Source organism: Bombina bombina, chromosome 9 (genome assembly GCF_027579735.1).
Source record: "Bombina bombina isolate aBomBom1 chromosome 9, aBomBom1.pri, whole genome shotgun sequence".
In the NCBI taxonomy this organism is placed as follows: domain Eukaryota; kingdom Metazoa; phylum Chordata; class Amphibia; order Anura; family Bombinatoridae; genus Bombina; species Bombina bombina.
Window position 1 is genome coordinate 189,763,153 of NC_069507.1, and position 16,422 is coordinate 189,779,574.

At 40.3% G+C, this 16,422-nt stretch overlaps 1 protein-coding gene across 2 annotated transcripts in view; it reads right to left on the bottom strand.

Moving 5' to 3' along the window:
* Positions 1 to 5,593: 5,593 nt before the first annotated feature.
* Positions 5,594 to 16,422, bottom strand: part of ENTPD7 (ectonucleoside triphosphate diphosphohydrolase 7) — a 78,838-nt gene continuing 68,009 nt past the window's right edge. For both annotated transcript variants that reach the window (XM_053692540.1, XM_053692539.1), the window contains exons 12-13: positions 14,335 to 14,496; positions 5,594 to 7,693 (exon numbers count right to left, since the gene is read on the bottom strand). In XM_053692540.1, the coding sequence (XP_053548515.1) occupies positions 7,474 to 7,693; positions 14,335 to 14,496 (382 nt within the window). In that variant the 3' untranslated portion in view covers positions 5,594 to 7,473. The remainder of the gene's footprint in view (positions 7,694 to 14,334; positions 14,497 to 16,422) is intronic.

A 16,422-nucleotide genomic window follows, 5' to 3' on the forward strand; every position in this document is an offset into this window, starting at 1 on the left:
GAATTTTTATCTTGTTCCATGGGAATCCTTTCGATTCACACCAACAGATATATTTTTTCCATATTTTATGGTAAATTTTTCTAGTTACAGGCTTTCTAGCCTGAATCAGAGTATCTATTACAGAATCTGAAAACCCACGCTTTGATAAAATCAAGCGTTCAATCTCCAAGCCGTCAGTTGGAGGGAAACCAGATTCGGATGTTCGAATGGACCCTGAACAAGAAGGTCCTGTCTCAAAGGTAGCTTCCATGGTGGAGCCGATGACATATTCACCAGGTCTGCATACCAAGTCCTGCGTGGCCACGCAGGAGCTATCAAGATCACCGAGGCCCTCTCCTGATTGATCCTGGCTACCAGCCTGGGGATGAGAGGAAACGGTGGGAATACATAAGCTAGGTTGAAGGTCCAAGGTGCTACTAGTGCATCTACTAGGGTCGCCTTGGGATCCCTGGATCTGGACCCGTATCAAGGAACCTTGAAGTTCTGACGAGACGCCATCAGATCCATGTCTGGAATGCCCCATAATTGAGTTATTTGGGCAAAGATTTCCGGATGGAGTTCCCACTCCCCCGGATGGAATGTCTGACGACTCAGAAAATCCGCTTCCCAATTTTCCACTCCTGGGATGTGGATCGCAGACAAGTGGCAGGAGTGATCCTCCGCCCATTGAATTATCTTGGTCACTTCTTTCATCGCCAGGGAAGTCCTTGTTCCCCCCTGATGATTGATATATGCAACGGTCGTCATGTTGTCTGACTGAAACCTTATGAATTTGGCCTTTGCTAGTTGAGGCCAAGCTCTGAGAGCATTGAATATCGCTCTCAGTTCCAGAATGTTTACCGGGAGAAGAGACTCTTCCCGAGAGCATAGACCCTGAGCTTTCAGGGATTCCCAGACCGCGCCCCAGCCCACTAGGCTGGCGTCGGTCGTGACAATGACCCACTCTGGTCTGCGGAAGCTCATTCCCTGTGACAGATTGTCCAGGGTCAGCCACCAACGGAGTGAATCTCTGGTCTTTTGATCTACTTGAATCGTCGGAGACAAGTCTGTATAATCCCCATTCCACTGTCTGAGCATGCACAGTTGTAATGGTCTTAGATGAATTCGTGCAAAAGGAATTATGTCCATTGTTGCAACCATCAATCCTATTACTTCCATGCACTGCGCTATGGAAGGACGAGGAACAGAATGAAGTACTTGACAAGAGCTTAGAAGTTTTGATTTTCTGACCTCTGTCAGAAAAATCCTCATTTCTAAGGAATCTATTATTGTTCCCAAGAAGGGAACTCTTGTTGACGGGGACAGAGAACTTTTTTCTTTGTTCACCTTCCATCCGTGAGATCTGAGAAAGGCTAGGACGATGTCCGTATGAGCCTTTGCTTTTGACAGGGACGACGCTTGAATCAGGATGTCGTCCAAGTAAGGTACTACTGCAATGCCCCTTGGTCTTAGAACCGCTAGAAGGGACCCTAGTACCTTTGTGAAAATCCTTGGAGCAGTGGCTAATCCAAATGGAAGTGCCATAAACTGGTAATGCTTGTCCAGAAAAGCGAACCTTAGGAACTGATGATGTTCCTTGTGGATAGGAATATGTAGGTACGCATCCTTTAAATCCACGGTAGTCATAAATTGATTTTCCTGGATAGTAGGTAGGATCGTTCGAATAGTTTCCATTTTGAACGATGGTACCCTGAGAAATTTGTTTAGGATCTTTAGATCCAAAATTGGTCTGAATGTTCCCTCTTTTTTGGGAACTATGAACAGATTGGAATAAAATCCCATTCCTTGTTCTCTTATTGGAACTGGATGTATCACTCCCATCTTTAACAGGTCTTCTACACAATGTAAGAATGCCTGTCTCTTTATTTGGTTTGAAGATAATTGAGACCTGTGGAACCTTCCCCTTGGGGGTAGTTCCTTGAATTCCAGGAGATAACCTTGAGAAACTATTTCTAGCGCCCAAGTATCCTGAACATCTCTTGCCCAAGCCTGAGCAAAGAGAGAAAGTCTGCCCCCCACTAGATCCGGTCCCGGATCGGGGGCTATCCCTTCATGCTGTTTTGGTAGCAGTGGTAGGCTTCTTGGCCTGCTTACCCTTGTTCCAGCCTTGCATTGGTTTCCAGGCTGGTTTGGGTTGTGAAGTATTACCCTCTTGCTTAGAGGATACAGAATTAGAGACTGGTCCGTTTCTGCGAAAGGGACGAAAATTAGGCTTATTATTAGCCTTAAAAGACCTATCCTGTGGGAGGGCGTGGCCCTTTCCCCCAGTGATGTCTGAAATAATCTCTTTCAAATCAGGTCCAAATAATGTTTTACCTTTGAAAGGAATGTTAAGCAATTTTGTCTTGGAAGACACATCCGCTGACCAAGACTTTAGCCAAAGCACTCTGCGCGCCACGACAGCAAACCCTGAATTTTTCGCCGCTAATCTAGCTAATTGCAAAGCGGCATCTAAAACAAAAGAGTTAGCCAATTTAAGTGCTTGAACTCTGTCCATAACCTCCTCATACGAAGATTCTTTACTGAGCGATTTTTCTAGTTCCTCGAATCAGAAACACGCTGCCGTAGTGACAGGAACAATGCATGAAATTGGTTGTAGAAGGTAACCTTGCTGTACAAAAATCTTTTTAAGCAAACCCTCTAATTTCTTATCCATAGGATCTTTGAAAGCACAACTATCTTCAATAGGAATAGTAGTGCGTTTGTTTAGAGTAGAAACCGCCCCCTCGACCTTGGGGACTGTCTGCCATAAGTCCTTTCTGGGGTCGACTATAGGAAATAATTTCTTAAATATAGGGGGGGGAACAAAAGGTATGCCGGGCCTTTCCCACTCTTTATTTACTATGTCCGCCACCCGCTTGGGTATAGGAAAAGCGTTGGGGGGCACCGGAACCTCTAGGAACTTGTCCATCTTACATAATTTCTCTGGAATGACCAAATTGTCACAATCATCCAGAGTAGATAACACCTCCTTAAGCAGTGCGCGGAGATGTTCTAATTTAAATTTAAATGTCACAACATCAGGTTCAGCTTGATGAGAAATTTTTCCTGAATCTGAAATTTCTCCATCAGACAAAACCTCCCTCATGGCCCCTTGAGATTGGTGTGAGGGTATGTCAGAACAGTTATCATCAGCGTCCTCTTGCTCTTCAGTGTTTAAAACAGAGCAATCGCGCTTTCTCTGATAAGTAGGCATTTTGGATAAAAGATTTGCTATGGAGTTATACATTACAGCCGTTAATTGTTGCATGGTAATAAGTATTGGAGCACTAGACGTACTAGGGGCCTCCTGTGTGGGCATAACTAGTGTAGACACAGTAGGGGATGATGTAGTATCATGTTTACTCCCCTCATTTGAGGAATCACCTTGGGCAATATCATTATCTGTTGCATTACTGTCCTTACTTTGTTTGGACACTATGGCACAATTATCACATACATTTAAATGGGGAGACACATTGGCTTTCATACATATAGAACATAGCTTATCTGATGGTACAGACATGTTAAACAGGCTTAAACTTGTCAACAAAGCACAAAAAACGTTTTAAAATAAAACCGTTAATGTCACTTTAAATTTCAAACTGAAAACACTTTATTACTGAATATGTGAAAAAGTATGAAGGAATTGTTCAAAATTCACCAAAATTTCACCACAGTGTCTTAAAGCATTAAAAGTATTGCACACCAAATTTCAGAGCTTTAACCCTTAAATTAACGGAACCGGAGCCGTTTTTACATTTAACCCCTATACAGTCCCAGAATGAGGCTCTGTCTATAACTAGAAAGGCCCCCATCTGAAAAAGGTGTCCAACACAGTGCCTGCCGTTTTTCTAAACGTTCCCCAAGATTATAATACCAATAATTAGTTAGAATCTGCATAATATGCCTAGTAAAGCAATTGTTTTAGCCCAGAAAAATGTCTACCAGTTTTTAAGCCCTTTTTGAAGCCCTTTATTCTTTTATGTTTAACTAAGAAAATGGCTTACCGGTCCCCATGAGGGGAAATGACTGCCTTCCAGCATTACATGGTCTTGTTAGAAATATGGCTAGTCATACCTTAAGCAGAAAAGACTGCTAACTGTTTCCCCCAACTGAAGTTACTTCATCTCAACAGTCCTGTGTGGAAACAGCAATCGATTTTAGTTACTGTCTGCTAAAAATCATCTTCCTCTTACAAACAGAAATCTTCATCCTTTTCCGTTTCAGAGTAAATAGTACATACCAGCACTATTTTAAAATAACAAACACTTGATAGAAGAATAAAACTACAAAAAACTCTTAACCATCTCCGTGGAGATGTTGCCTGTGCAACGGCAAAGAGAATGACTGGGGTGGGCGGAGCCTAGGAGGGATCATGTGACCAGCTTTGCTGGGACTCTTTGCCATTTCCTGTTGGGGAAGAGAATATCCCACAAGTAAGGATGACGCCGTGGACCGGACACACCAATGTTGGAGAAATAAAGATTTTTCACAGACGTTGTTATGGTTAGTTAGTTACGCCAGGTTGTTGGGGTGTGGTATATACCTTTATGGCACATCTGCTAGGAGATAGAGTCTTCAGGAGTAAAAATAATAGTAATAAATTAATCATTATTATAGTCATGAAGACCTGGGTACATAGACTACTGCAGTTTTGTGTTCAGGTTCAATCTAGCAATATACAGTACTATCTTACATACGCCATCAGATAGGTATTTGCAGCAAAGCCGCATTGAAATAAATGGCTTGCAACAAATTTTAATATGAGTATATGTATGACTAAGACTTAAAGGGATAGGAAAGTCAAAAGATAGATCATGTAATTTTAAGACACTTTGAAATTCAATTCTATTTTCAAATGTGCTTCGTTTTCTTGGTAACCCTTGTTGAAAACGGATACGCACATATCCTACACTAGTGGGAGCTAGCTGCAGATTGGTGCCTACACACATTTGTCTCTTGTGATTGGCTAACTAGATGTCTTCATCTTGCTGCCAGTAGTGCAATGCTGTTCCTCCAGCAAAGGGTAACAAGAGAATGAAGCAAATGGGAAAGTTGTTTAAAATTTTATGTTCTATGCAAATCATGAAAGAAAACTTTGGGGTTTCTTGTCCCTTTAACATTAACCGAAAGCCATTTTGTCTATGCATTTTTTAATTTTTTTTAATTTTTCAATATTAAAATGGACTACTATTTTAGCTAGTCCCATTCAAGTGATCTTTGTTTCAAGGTCACTAACATAATAATACGTTTATATATTTTACATGTCTCTCTTTTAATTGGATATTGCTAGGTTATTTGTTAACGGCAGGAATAGAATGGACCTATATATCAAGCGAGGCACCATGGAGACCACTGAAAGGTTTCTACTTAATCACAGGAACTACAAGACAGATACCAATGAGTCCAGAATATGATTCTACTACTAGTGTGAGGAAATTGATTTATCATGTCTGATATATCTGACATACTTGTACATTGTATTTGTTTTCCCTTTTTTATATGTATGAAACAGACTTTAAGGACATTTTTTATTTTTCAATTATTTTGCTACATATATTAACCAGAATTGTAACATGCTATTTTAAATTTTATACAATAAAGAAGAATATAACAAAAAATGGTTTTATTAGTAAACATACATTTGTGGTTTTTGTTGTGGTCATTTTAAATAAGATGAGGTATTTCAATTTAAAGGGAAATGAAACACAACATATTTCTTTCATGATTCAGACAGAGCATACAATAAAAAAGTGTTTATTTTACTTCTTTTATCAAATTTACTCCGTTCTCATTGTATTCTTTGTTGAAGAGATATCTAGATAGGTAGAGTGCACATTTCTGGAGCGGTACATGACAGAAAATTATGCTGCCATCTACTGTTCTTGCAATGTATAACATTGTTATGAAACTGCTGCCATATTGCTCTAGTCACATATACACCTTCCTATCAGCTTTTCAACAAAAGATACCAAGAGTACAAAGTCAGATTGATACTAGAAGTAAATTGGAAAGTTTTTTTTTTAACATAAAATCAAAACCAACTTCCAGGTGCTGAGGAAAAGATGTGAAGAACTGAGCAACTGTATAAAATCTTTTGCTTTAGCAAATAAAAATCTAATGTTATTGCATTGCTTTTAACACAAACTCCAGTTCCAAAGGAATCCAAGGTGCTTAGAATATAATATCTGGCAAAGGGGAAAAAAATCACTACAGTTTACCAGCTGGGGAAAAAGTTACTAAACCACTCTATATTAAACCCAATTTTGTACCAATACCTAGCTAGTGGACATTTCCAGCCCTGATTTTTAATTGGTCCATACTAAGCCCTTTAAGGAGACAGTCAACTCAAAATGTATTATTGTTTAAAAAAAATAGATAATCCCTTTATTACCCATTCCCCAGTTTTGCAAAGAAACATGGTTATATTAATACACCTTTTACCTCTGTGATTACCTTGTTTCTAAGCCTCTTCTGACAGCCCCCTGATCACATGATTATTTATCTATTGCCAATTAGAGCTGAGTCCTGCACAACTCCACTGTAAAGAGCACAATGTTATCTATATGGCCCACATGAACTAACAGTCTCCTGTTGTCTCCTGTTGTGAAAAGCAAATAAAAAAGCATGCGATAAGAGGCTGTCTGTGGTAACTTAGAAAAAGGCAGACATTTAGAGGCTTAAATGTTATAAAGTATATTAATATAGCAATGCTTGTTGTGCAAAGCTGGGGAATGGGTAGTAAAGGCGTTATCTATCTTTTTAAACAATAACAATTTTTGTGTTGACTGTCTAAGCCAAGCAGAGAAGTTCTTCAAATCTTGGTCTGTTCTAAGTCTACACATTTCAGGATTATTCGTCTGTATGAAGACAATGACCAGATAAATGTAACAACATATGTAGGTCGTTTAGAGATGCCCTGATTTTACTACTCCTTTATTGGTAATACTTTAAAAGCAAAAAACTCATTAAGTTCATTAATGAAGTATATTTTTTAAACCATTTTACACAAAGGAAGCACCTTCCAGTTTGTATAAAAAGTGAAGAGTTTATAGTATTGTCAAAAAAAACGGAGCTCAAAAAAAGAGCTGCTGCAATAAAACCAGCAATAAGGAGATCATCGCTGTAGAAACACTTAAATGAGAACCAGCTCTCGGCTAATACACAGGGGCATATTTAACAATGTGCGAGCGGACATGATACGAAGTAGCGTATCATGTCCGCTGCACATCGCTGCCCATCGCTAAATGCAGACAGCATACGCTGTCGGCATTTATCATTGCACCAGCAGTTCTTGTGAACTGCTTGGTGCAATGTCGCCCCCTGCAGATTTGCTAGCAGGGGGTGTCAATGAACCCGATCAAATTCTATCGGGTTGATTTCTGTCCGCCGCCTCACAGCAGGCAGACAAGTTATGGAGCAGCGGTATTTAGACTTCATAACTTCTTGATAACTTCTGTTTACGGAGCTTGATAAATATGCGCCACAGTCTTACTTTAATGATGTGGTTTCACCTTCCTCTATCAAAATCAAGAAGTCGTGTGCAGAGGCTCGAGCCTGTCTCCTGTGTATGCGTCTAAGCCTCAAAATGTACAGGACAATAGAGATTAAAACCACCAAGATGCAAGCAAAGAATAGATAGTAGTTAAAGACAAATGAAAGTCTGAAACAGCACCAGTGGGCAGGCCGGGAGCTTTCCTGGCGAATATCCCTGTAAGACCAATGAAACACAGTATTATATTAAAGAAAATATTAAGCAAACAAAACATAAAATAGTAAGATATAAAAGATAATATTTATTTAGGTAAAATATATGGCAAACTACATATTGCTGGAAAACAAGCACCACATAGTACTTAAAGGGACAGTCTACCATAGAATTGTTATTGTTTTAAAATATAGATATTCCCTTTATTACCCAGTGTTGCATAACCAACAGTTATATTAATGTACTTTTTACCTCTGTGATTACCTTGTATCTAGGAACCTTCTTCCAGCCCCTGATCACGACTGACTGTTTATTATCTATTGTCTTAAATTTAGCATTGTTTTGTGCTAAATCTTAAATAACCCCCTGTGCCTGAACACAGTGTTATCTATATGGCCCACGTGTACTTTCTGTCTCTTTGTGTTGAAAAGAGATTTAAAAAGCATGTGATAAGAGGCAGCCCTCAAAGGCTTAGACATTAGCATATGAGTCTGTCTAGGTTTAGATTCAACTAAGAATACCAAGAGAAAAAAGCAAATTTGATGATAAAAGTAAATTGGAAAGTTGATTAAAGTTACATGTCCTATCTGAATAATGAAAGTTTAATTTTGACTAGACTGTCCCTTTAAAGGGACATGAAACCACCATTTTTTCTTTCATGATTCAGATAGAGAATACAGTTTTTAAAAGCTTTTCAATCTACTTTAATTATCAAATTTGCTTTGTTCTCATGTTACTCTTTAAGAGATATCTAAATACATAGCGTGCACGTGTCTAGAGAACTACATGACAGGAAATAGTGCTGCCATCTAGTGCTCTAGCTAATGTATAACACTGCTACAAAACTGCTGCCATATAGTGATGCAGACACATGCACGCTCCTGAGCTTACCTTCCTGCTTTTCAACAAAGGATAACAAGAAAAAAAAATCTGATAATAGAAGTGCATTGGAAAGTTGTTTAAAATTGTATGTTCTATCTGAATTATGAAAGAAAAATGTTGAGTTTTATTTCCCTTTAACTTCCAGAAAGATTTCTAATTATGCATAATAACGTTTGCAATGTACTTTAATTATTCTGCCATCTTTTATTGATGTTTAACTATTAAAATTGTGTGTTAAACTTGTCTGCGGAGAGGCTGGAGTGGATCATGTAGAATTGTGAACCCTAACCCTGGAACATACCACACAGTGATCAGTACATGAGGCTCATTTATATCTGTCCCGAACTGGCTACAGCAAGGAATATAAGACAAACAATATTCAAAAAGGCTTTTAGGTGGTATGTTGCTAGACTGCAAAACATGCACATTTTGAAAACAAATTATTTGTTTTAAATAGGGATATGCAAATATTAGTGAAAAGAAATGCTGAAAAAGGCCTCAGTAAAAGTGCAATATTTGTGTTGCACTTTTACTCAAATGAGCCGAATGTTGCACCCACCGCAGAAGCTATTTACTGCATTCGTTACACTAATTTGGATTGTTTGAATAACCCTATTTTAAGATGCTTTCAAAGTGATGGTAAATCCTAGCATTTTTTTTTTTAAATATTAGTACTTACCATCACTAAAAATAAAGGCCACCTTCATTCATCAGTTTAAAAAAAACTTAAAATTATGCTTACCAGATAATTTTCTTTTCTTCTGACGGGGAAAGTCCACAGCTGCATTCATTACTTTTAGGAAATACAGAACCTGGCCACCAGGAGGAGGCAAAGACACGCCAGCCAAAGGCTTAAATACCTTCGCCACTTCCCTCATCCCCCAGTCATTCTGCCAAGGGAACAAGGAACAGTAGGAGAAATAGGGTGAAAAATGTGCCAGAAGAACAAAAAATCAAGGCCGCCCCAAGAAAAAACACGGACGGGGAGCTGTGGACCCTCCCCGTCAGAAGAAAAGAAAATGATCTGGTAAGCATAATTTAAGTTTTTCTTCTTAAACAGGGAGAGTCCACAGCTGCATTCACTACTTTTGAGAAATCAATACCCAAGCTTATAGAGGACACTGAATGCAAATGGGCAGGAACAAAAAAGGCGGCCCATTCTGATGGCACCACAGCCTGACACAACCCAGACTCACAATAAAAAAACTACTTCAACAGAAGCAGGAAGAACAAAAATATGGAGAGAGGACAAGGTAACTGCCCATCAATTAGAACCATAATGATCCCAGTTAGAGATCACTCTAAATTCTGGACTCCACTGAGCACAAAAGCCACTGAGAAGACAAAAGTCCCACTCTCTAGAAGCACACAAAACAATAACCTCTCCATGAACAATGGCAAGGGAAACAACAAACAACCTCCCACACCACATGCTCCCTAACTGAAAGAAGGGAAGAATCAGATAAGAATGTCCGAAAGAACCTCCAGAAACAATCTCCGAAGATTTAAGAACAAAACAGAGAGAGAAAACCCTAGCATAACTCAAAAAAAGCGGCGACCAGGCTGCAAGAGGACAAGGTCCCATATAAAATACTCTACCGACGGAGGAGAGCAAAGAAAGGAAAAATTCCAGATCACCTCCTACATGGATCCAAAAGCAACCAATATAAAGCCTTAACCTGAACCAAAGTCCCAGAAGGCACAAAAGGATGAAAGATAGAACAAGACTACCTTGCAATAGACAGCTACGTAGCACAGAGAAACTGAATCCCCGTAGGTCATAAAAAAAACCAAAAAAAACAGGAGCAGAACAGGAACGGAATAGTAACATCAGTTTACGCCACAAACGAAAGCCGCAGGCTTCCATCGGTAGGCAGTCCGACTAAACTTCAGTGCACCAGGACATCCCTGGAAAGGAACAAGAGAAAAAACACAGAAAGCAGGGCGGACCAACTCCTCCCCTACTAGAAGACGGGGCAAGGCAGGACAACCCCTGACAATTAAGGAAGAACCAACTACCCCCTAAGGGAAGGTTCCCGACCAACAGCAAGGCCTCCCAACCTAAGTAAGGGTCCTGCGGGAGACAAGATACGTGGGCGATGCCCAGACAGAGCAGTCAGAATTCCTGACCCGTACTCCGATCTAACAATCCTAACACCGAAGCGACTGTCAATGTCCCAAGGACCAGAGAGATTAAAAAATCCCAGCATCGATAAAGCCCAGAGAACACTAATGAATCTCCAACCACTAGTTCTTAAGGAAAAGAACAGGAAGAAGGCACCAACACCCATAGACTAACTCGGGATCCAAGTTACCTATCCTCATTACCCCTCAGAAACCCGAAGGTAGGGTACACTGCAAACAAGAGAAAACCTCGACCCACTGAACTCCTAGAGACAGATGAAGGAAAAACTACCTTAGGAGGAGTAAACTGTGTAGGCGCAGTAGACCAGATCCTTCCAAATAGAAGGAAAACTAAGAAATCAAAGAATATTCCAGTAAAGACATTTTTAGAAAAACCGCCCCAGTAGGAATAAGGAGAGTTACCCAGGCCTGGGAAACCAAACCTGCTACCGGACATATTCAAGACTATTAAAATCTGGAAGCAGAACAACCAAATGCCAAGTCAAAGACAAGGGCGAGGTTAAAAATCCGGACACCCAAAACCAGGAGCCGGTTTAAAAGACCAAAACCTTGCGGAACAACAGAACAGAATTTGGAAATTAATCCCTGATTGAGAAATATGAAAGTCTCTAAAGATCCAAACTGGATCAACCCCCGTAAAAACTATAGCATAAGGAATTAACGAATGAACAATCATCCTAAAAACTCCTAGAAGGCAACGGCAAGAGAGACTGCATAACGATCCCCTCCCAAGTATAAGGATCAAAAGAAGGATACTGCAAGGAAAAAACGGTCCCGAAGAACTGGGTCTCCTCACCAGAGGACCGGAAGTCCTACCCCAAAGACAAGGGGAAGCGAAAAAGGGCAGAAAACCTCAAAAAGAGGAGAAAAGCACTGGCGAAGGAGATCTTACAATAGGATAATTCGAGCCACAAAGGAGTACCAATAGAGGGGAACAATCACCCCTCATCAGGTACTGAAGATCTCCAAGCAGTCATCTGATCCCCCTCAGAAGAGAGGACTTCAGTTCCTGTCCAAAGGACCTCAGGAACTACAAATACACTGCCACAGCAAGATTCGTAAACCCAGCTAGCCATGCAAGCTATGCAGGGACAAAACACTTAGGATAGAATACAAACCAACGTCAGACGGCCCATCAAGATGAAACAAACTAGGACCGGCCTGACATCTAGAACAAGAAGTAAGCAAACTTAGTACCCTAACAGGACCAGCCTGTTGACAAGGATACAAAATGTCTGATACAGAACAGAGTGAACTAGTACCCAACCAGGACCAGCCTGCAGACCAGGGTACAACAAACTATTCAAGAGTTTAACTGAAAGTTCCAACCCCTGGCAGACTAGACTAAACAGACAGACAAACAACCGACAAATAAGCTCTGAGGCTTAAACGTTGTCTTAACATTGTTTTTTTTTTTGTGTGTGTGTGTGTGAGACTTCCTCCAGAAGCAACCACCATCTCGACCATAAAATCGCTAGTATCAAAATCCCAGAGAAGAAAAGAATTTCCAAAAGGAAGATTATAATAGTCTCGAGCTCCGGAAATAAAAGAAACACATCCTAACCGGATCAAAATAAAGTAGGCAGCACCAAAAAGGAATAGAAACACTAACAGGGCCTCAAGAGGTCAACTGGGATTAGATACACAAACAAAAGATAATCAGGAGTAGGATTCACATCCCTCCTCTTGTCTAGCACTGTTCACCTTCAGAATCAGAAAACTGAGGATCCGGAGGCAAATGGAGACTAAAAACCTCCCAAGCCTCCAGTACCTCCCGCAGCAATAAACGCAGGCACGTCAGACTGACTCGAAAGACAAAACTCATCTCCGGCGCGGCATCTGAAGGCCCCGATCCTGCCGGCTGTCCCCCTGAAGCCTCAGAGTGAACCGCTCCCCCCAGAGGAAAGACCCGCCAGGAAAAGAGGACACGGATAAGCTCTTTGCCGACGGCCCTCAAGAAGCTGTAAATGCGCCAACGCCACTAATATGGCCATGCGCAACCGAGCAGCAACCCCTGGTGGAAAGAAGCCTCCATCCGGAGAAGGGGTAACGGAATTTGGGACAAGTGCTTGCGTAGGAACAGAAAATTCCAGGGAACGTGCCTCATGGGACACAGCATCTTCAGAGGCGGATGGCTCAGCGGTCTCCAATCTCTCCACAGAGGGAAAAAAGAACACTATTACAACATACGGAATATAAATGATTGGGCTGGATTACCCGGGCCTCCACACAATCGAAGCAGGAAACAGAATCTGAGTCAGAAAAATCCTCCTCTGAAAAATCAGAATCCTCCATAACTTGACCAGACAAATTTGGACAAAAATAACTGGCACCTCACCCCCCCCAATGGCTGGGGCACTCACCACCTCCTATGACCCAGACAAGCAGAGAAACAGGTCCTCTCCACTGCCACTCCGTCACAATACAGAAATGGAGAATGAAAAACGTGACCATGCCCGGTCACAAGGTGCGACATGTAGGCCAAAGAAAAGCACGCCAGTCCACAAGAACTGCGTAGCTCGACATGTAGGCCAAATAAAAGCATGCCAGTCCACAAGAACTGCGTAGCTCTAAAAAATTGTACGTTCCATAATAGCCATGAGCCCCAACACTTCTACACATAAGCAGACAGAATCACATAACAAACATGATTAAAGTCCCCTACTGCTCAATAACCCCCTTTAGGAGATATTAACCCTTTATTCCATAAAGATAAAGGAGTCCCACTGAGACCCTGTCTTCTATAATTTACATTACATCCACAATGAAAGTAAATTAAAACGATTTTACCAGAATCTATGCCGTGGAACAGTAACACGGTCCTTCAAGTTTGACAGATAGTAGCGTCGCTTCTGACATGGACTTCAGTGAAGAAAGCAGGCAGGGAAACTCGTCAACGCTGATCGCTTATGGAGCTGTTTATATGAGTCGGGATGGTTTCGCAGAAAGATTCTCCCTGCATCTCCGGACTCTAACTTTCATCCATGCTCTCACTGAGAGGACTACTTAAAACTCCCGTCCCATTTCGAAGAGTACTACTCCGTAATCTTTTGACACTTCTCTGCCAACCTGTGACGAAAGGAAAAGAATGACTGGGGGATGAGGGAAGTGGGGGAGGTATTTAAGCCTTTGGCTGGGCTGTCTTTGCCTCCTCCTGGTGGCCAGGTTCTGTATTTCCCAAAAGTAATGAATGCAGCAGTGGACTCTCCCCGTTTAAGAAGAAAAAAAAAATAATGAAAAGGTGCCATTATTTCAATGAGATGACATTTCCACCTCTTAGCCAATAGCCATGCGTGCCTATCAGCATTATGCTGTAGGCACTCGCGGCTAAGAGGTCGAAAAGTCACTTCATTAAAAAAATAAATAGCACCGTGTGCCGCCGGAGCCGCTAGGCTTAGTAGTGAAACCGGGGCGAAATAAAGCCACTTTTTCATACATTTTTTATTTATTTTTTAAAACTGATGAATGAAGGTTATTTTTAGTGATGGTAAATCCTAGCATCACTTTAAAACACGTATTTCGTGTGCAGATCTTCTGTAATGCAGTACTATACTGCCGATACCTTCTATAAAATAAGATAACGCATGACTTAAATCTATTCTCTTCCTTGCTGTTACCTGAGTGGAAGGAATCGAGTTTTGTAGATCATCGCTCCAAGGGTCCATTGCACTTCCTTATCATACACTAAGTAAGCAGTCTTAAGGTTTGGATAGTCATATGGAAAATGGAAACCATCATGGAGAACTTTGTACATCCAGGCAGACTTAAAACATTGATACCTGAAAGAGTTAACATTTCTGGTTATTAAAGTAGGTAATATATAAAAAATATCTGGAGTAAATCAGAAGACAAAAAATCTTAATAAAACATCATCTGATGATCAGCACAAATGCAGCATTTTTTTCCTTCTATGTTCAGCATCATGGATGATCAAGAGAAATCACATATTACTGATTGAAAGGCGATTCAATATTTAAAATATGAAACCCAGTTACCCAAACAATTTATTTTGTGATTCGGACAGAGCATATTATTTTAAAAAGTTTCCAATTTTCTTCTTTTATCAAATTTGTTTTATTCCCATGATATTCTTTGTTGAAGAGATACCTAGGTTAGGCATCTGGAGCACTACATTGCAGGAAATAGTACTGCCATCTAGCACTCTTGCAATTGGATAACGTTCTTGCAAAGCTGCTGTCATATAGTGCTCCAGAAAAGCTTACGGCTCTGCTTTTCAACAAAAGATACCAAGAGAAGAAAGAAAAAAATGATAATAGAAGTAAAATCACATGCTATATCTGAATCATGAAAGAAAATGTTGGGGTTTCATATCCCTTTCATGTTTTTCAGTATGTCAAATCAGTGTTATGATACAAATGTACTGGGCTTACAAAATTAGGTAATTGAATCTCACATAGTGGAATTTCTCTTTCTTGGCATATTCTTAAAGGGACAGTCAACACCTGAATTTTTGTAGTTTATAAAGATAGCTAATCCCTTTATTACCCATTCCCCAGTTTTGCATAAACAACACAGTTATAATAATACAGTTTTTTCCTCTGTGATTACCTTGTATCTAAGCCTCTGCAGTTTGCCCCCTTATTTTAGTTCTTTTGACAGACTTGCATCTTAGCCAATCAGTGCTGACTCCTAGGTAATTCCACGTGCATGAGCACAGTGTTATCTAAATGACACACATGAACTAACGCCCTCTAGTGATGAAAAACTGTCATAATGCATTCTTAAAAGAGGCGGCCTTCAAGGTCTAAGAAATTAGCATATGAGCCTACCTAGGTTTAGTTTTCAACTAAGAATACCAAGAGAACAAAGCAAAATTGATGATAAAAGTAAATTGGAAAGTTGTTTAAAATTGCATGTCCTATCTGAATCATGAAAGTTTTTTTTGGACTTAACTGTCCCTTTAAAGCAGCATTCACCAAACCAGACCCTGTATCTCAAATTAGATCGACAAAAACTCTAGCACGACCTCTCATTCTATACAGTCCGTAATAAATATAAAACAGTACAAAATGTAAGGATTGGAAAAGAAATCTATAGGAAGTATACACAATATTTAAACACTCCAAGTTATTACTTTACCAGAGTGTCTAAATTTCACAGTGTACTATCTACTGTAGGGTGTTTAGCTCAAATAAAAACTAGAGGGTTATTTTACTACAATGAACGGAAACGGTAGCATAAATTAGACGTTGTTTCCTTTTGTTTTTTTCCCTTCTCCTCTCCCTTCCCTATTTTTTCTCTAATCTGACGTGTTGTATGTATGTGCGAGGAAGCAGCAAACGTAATTAATAATTTGTTCTTCCTTCTCTTCTTCATCTTGCTCTTTTTCGTCTCACTTTTCTCCTTTTTAATCCTTTTCTTTTTATCGTAATGTTCTATATACTATCAACAGCAAAAGCAGTTGCTCAGTGTTTCTCTCTCTCTCTCTCTCTCTCTCTCTCTCTCTCTCTCTCTCTCTCTCTCTCTCTCTCTCTCTCTCTCTCTCTCTCTCTCTCTCTCTCTCTCTCTCTCTCTCTCTCTCTCTCTCTCTCTCTCTCTCTCTCTCTCTCTCTCTCTCTCTCTCTCTCTCTCTCTCTCTCTCTCTCTCTCTCTCTCTCTCTCTCTCTCTCTCTCTCTCTCTCTCTCTCTCTCTCTCTCTCTCTCTATATATATATATATATATATATATATATATCGTATTGCCC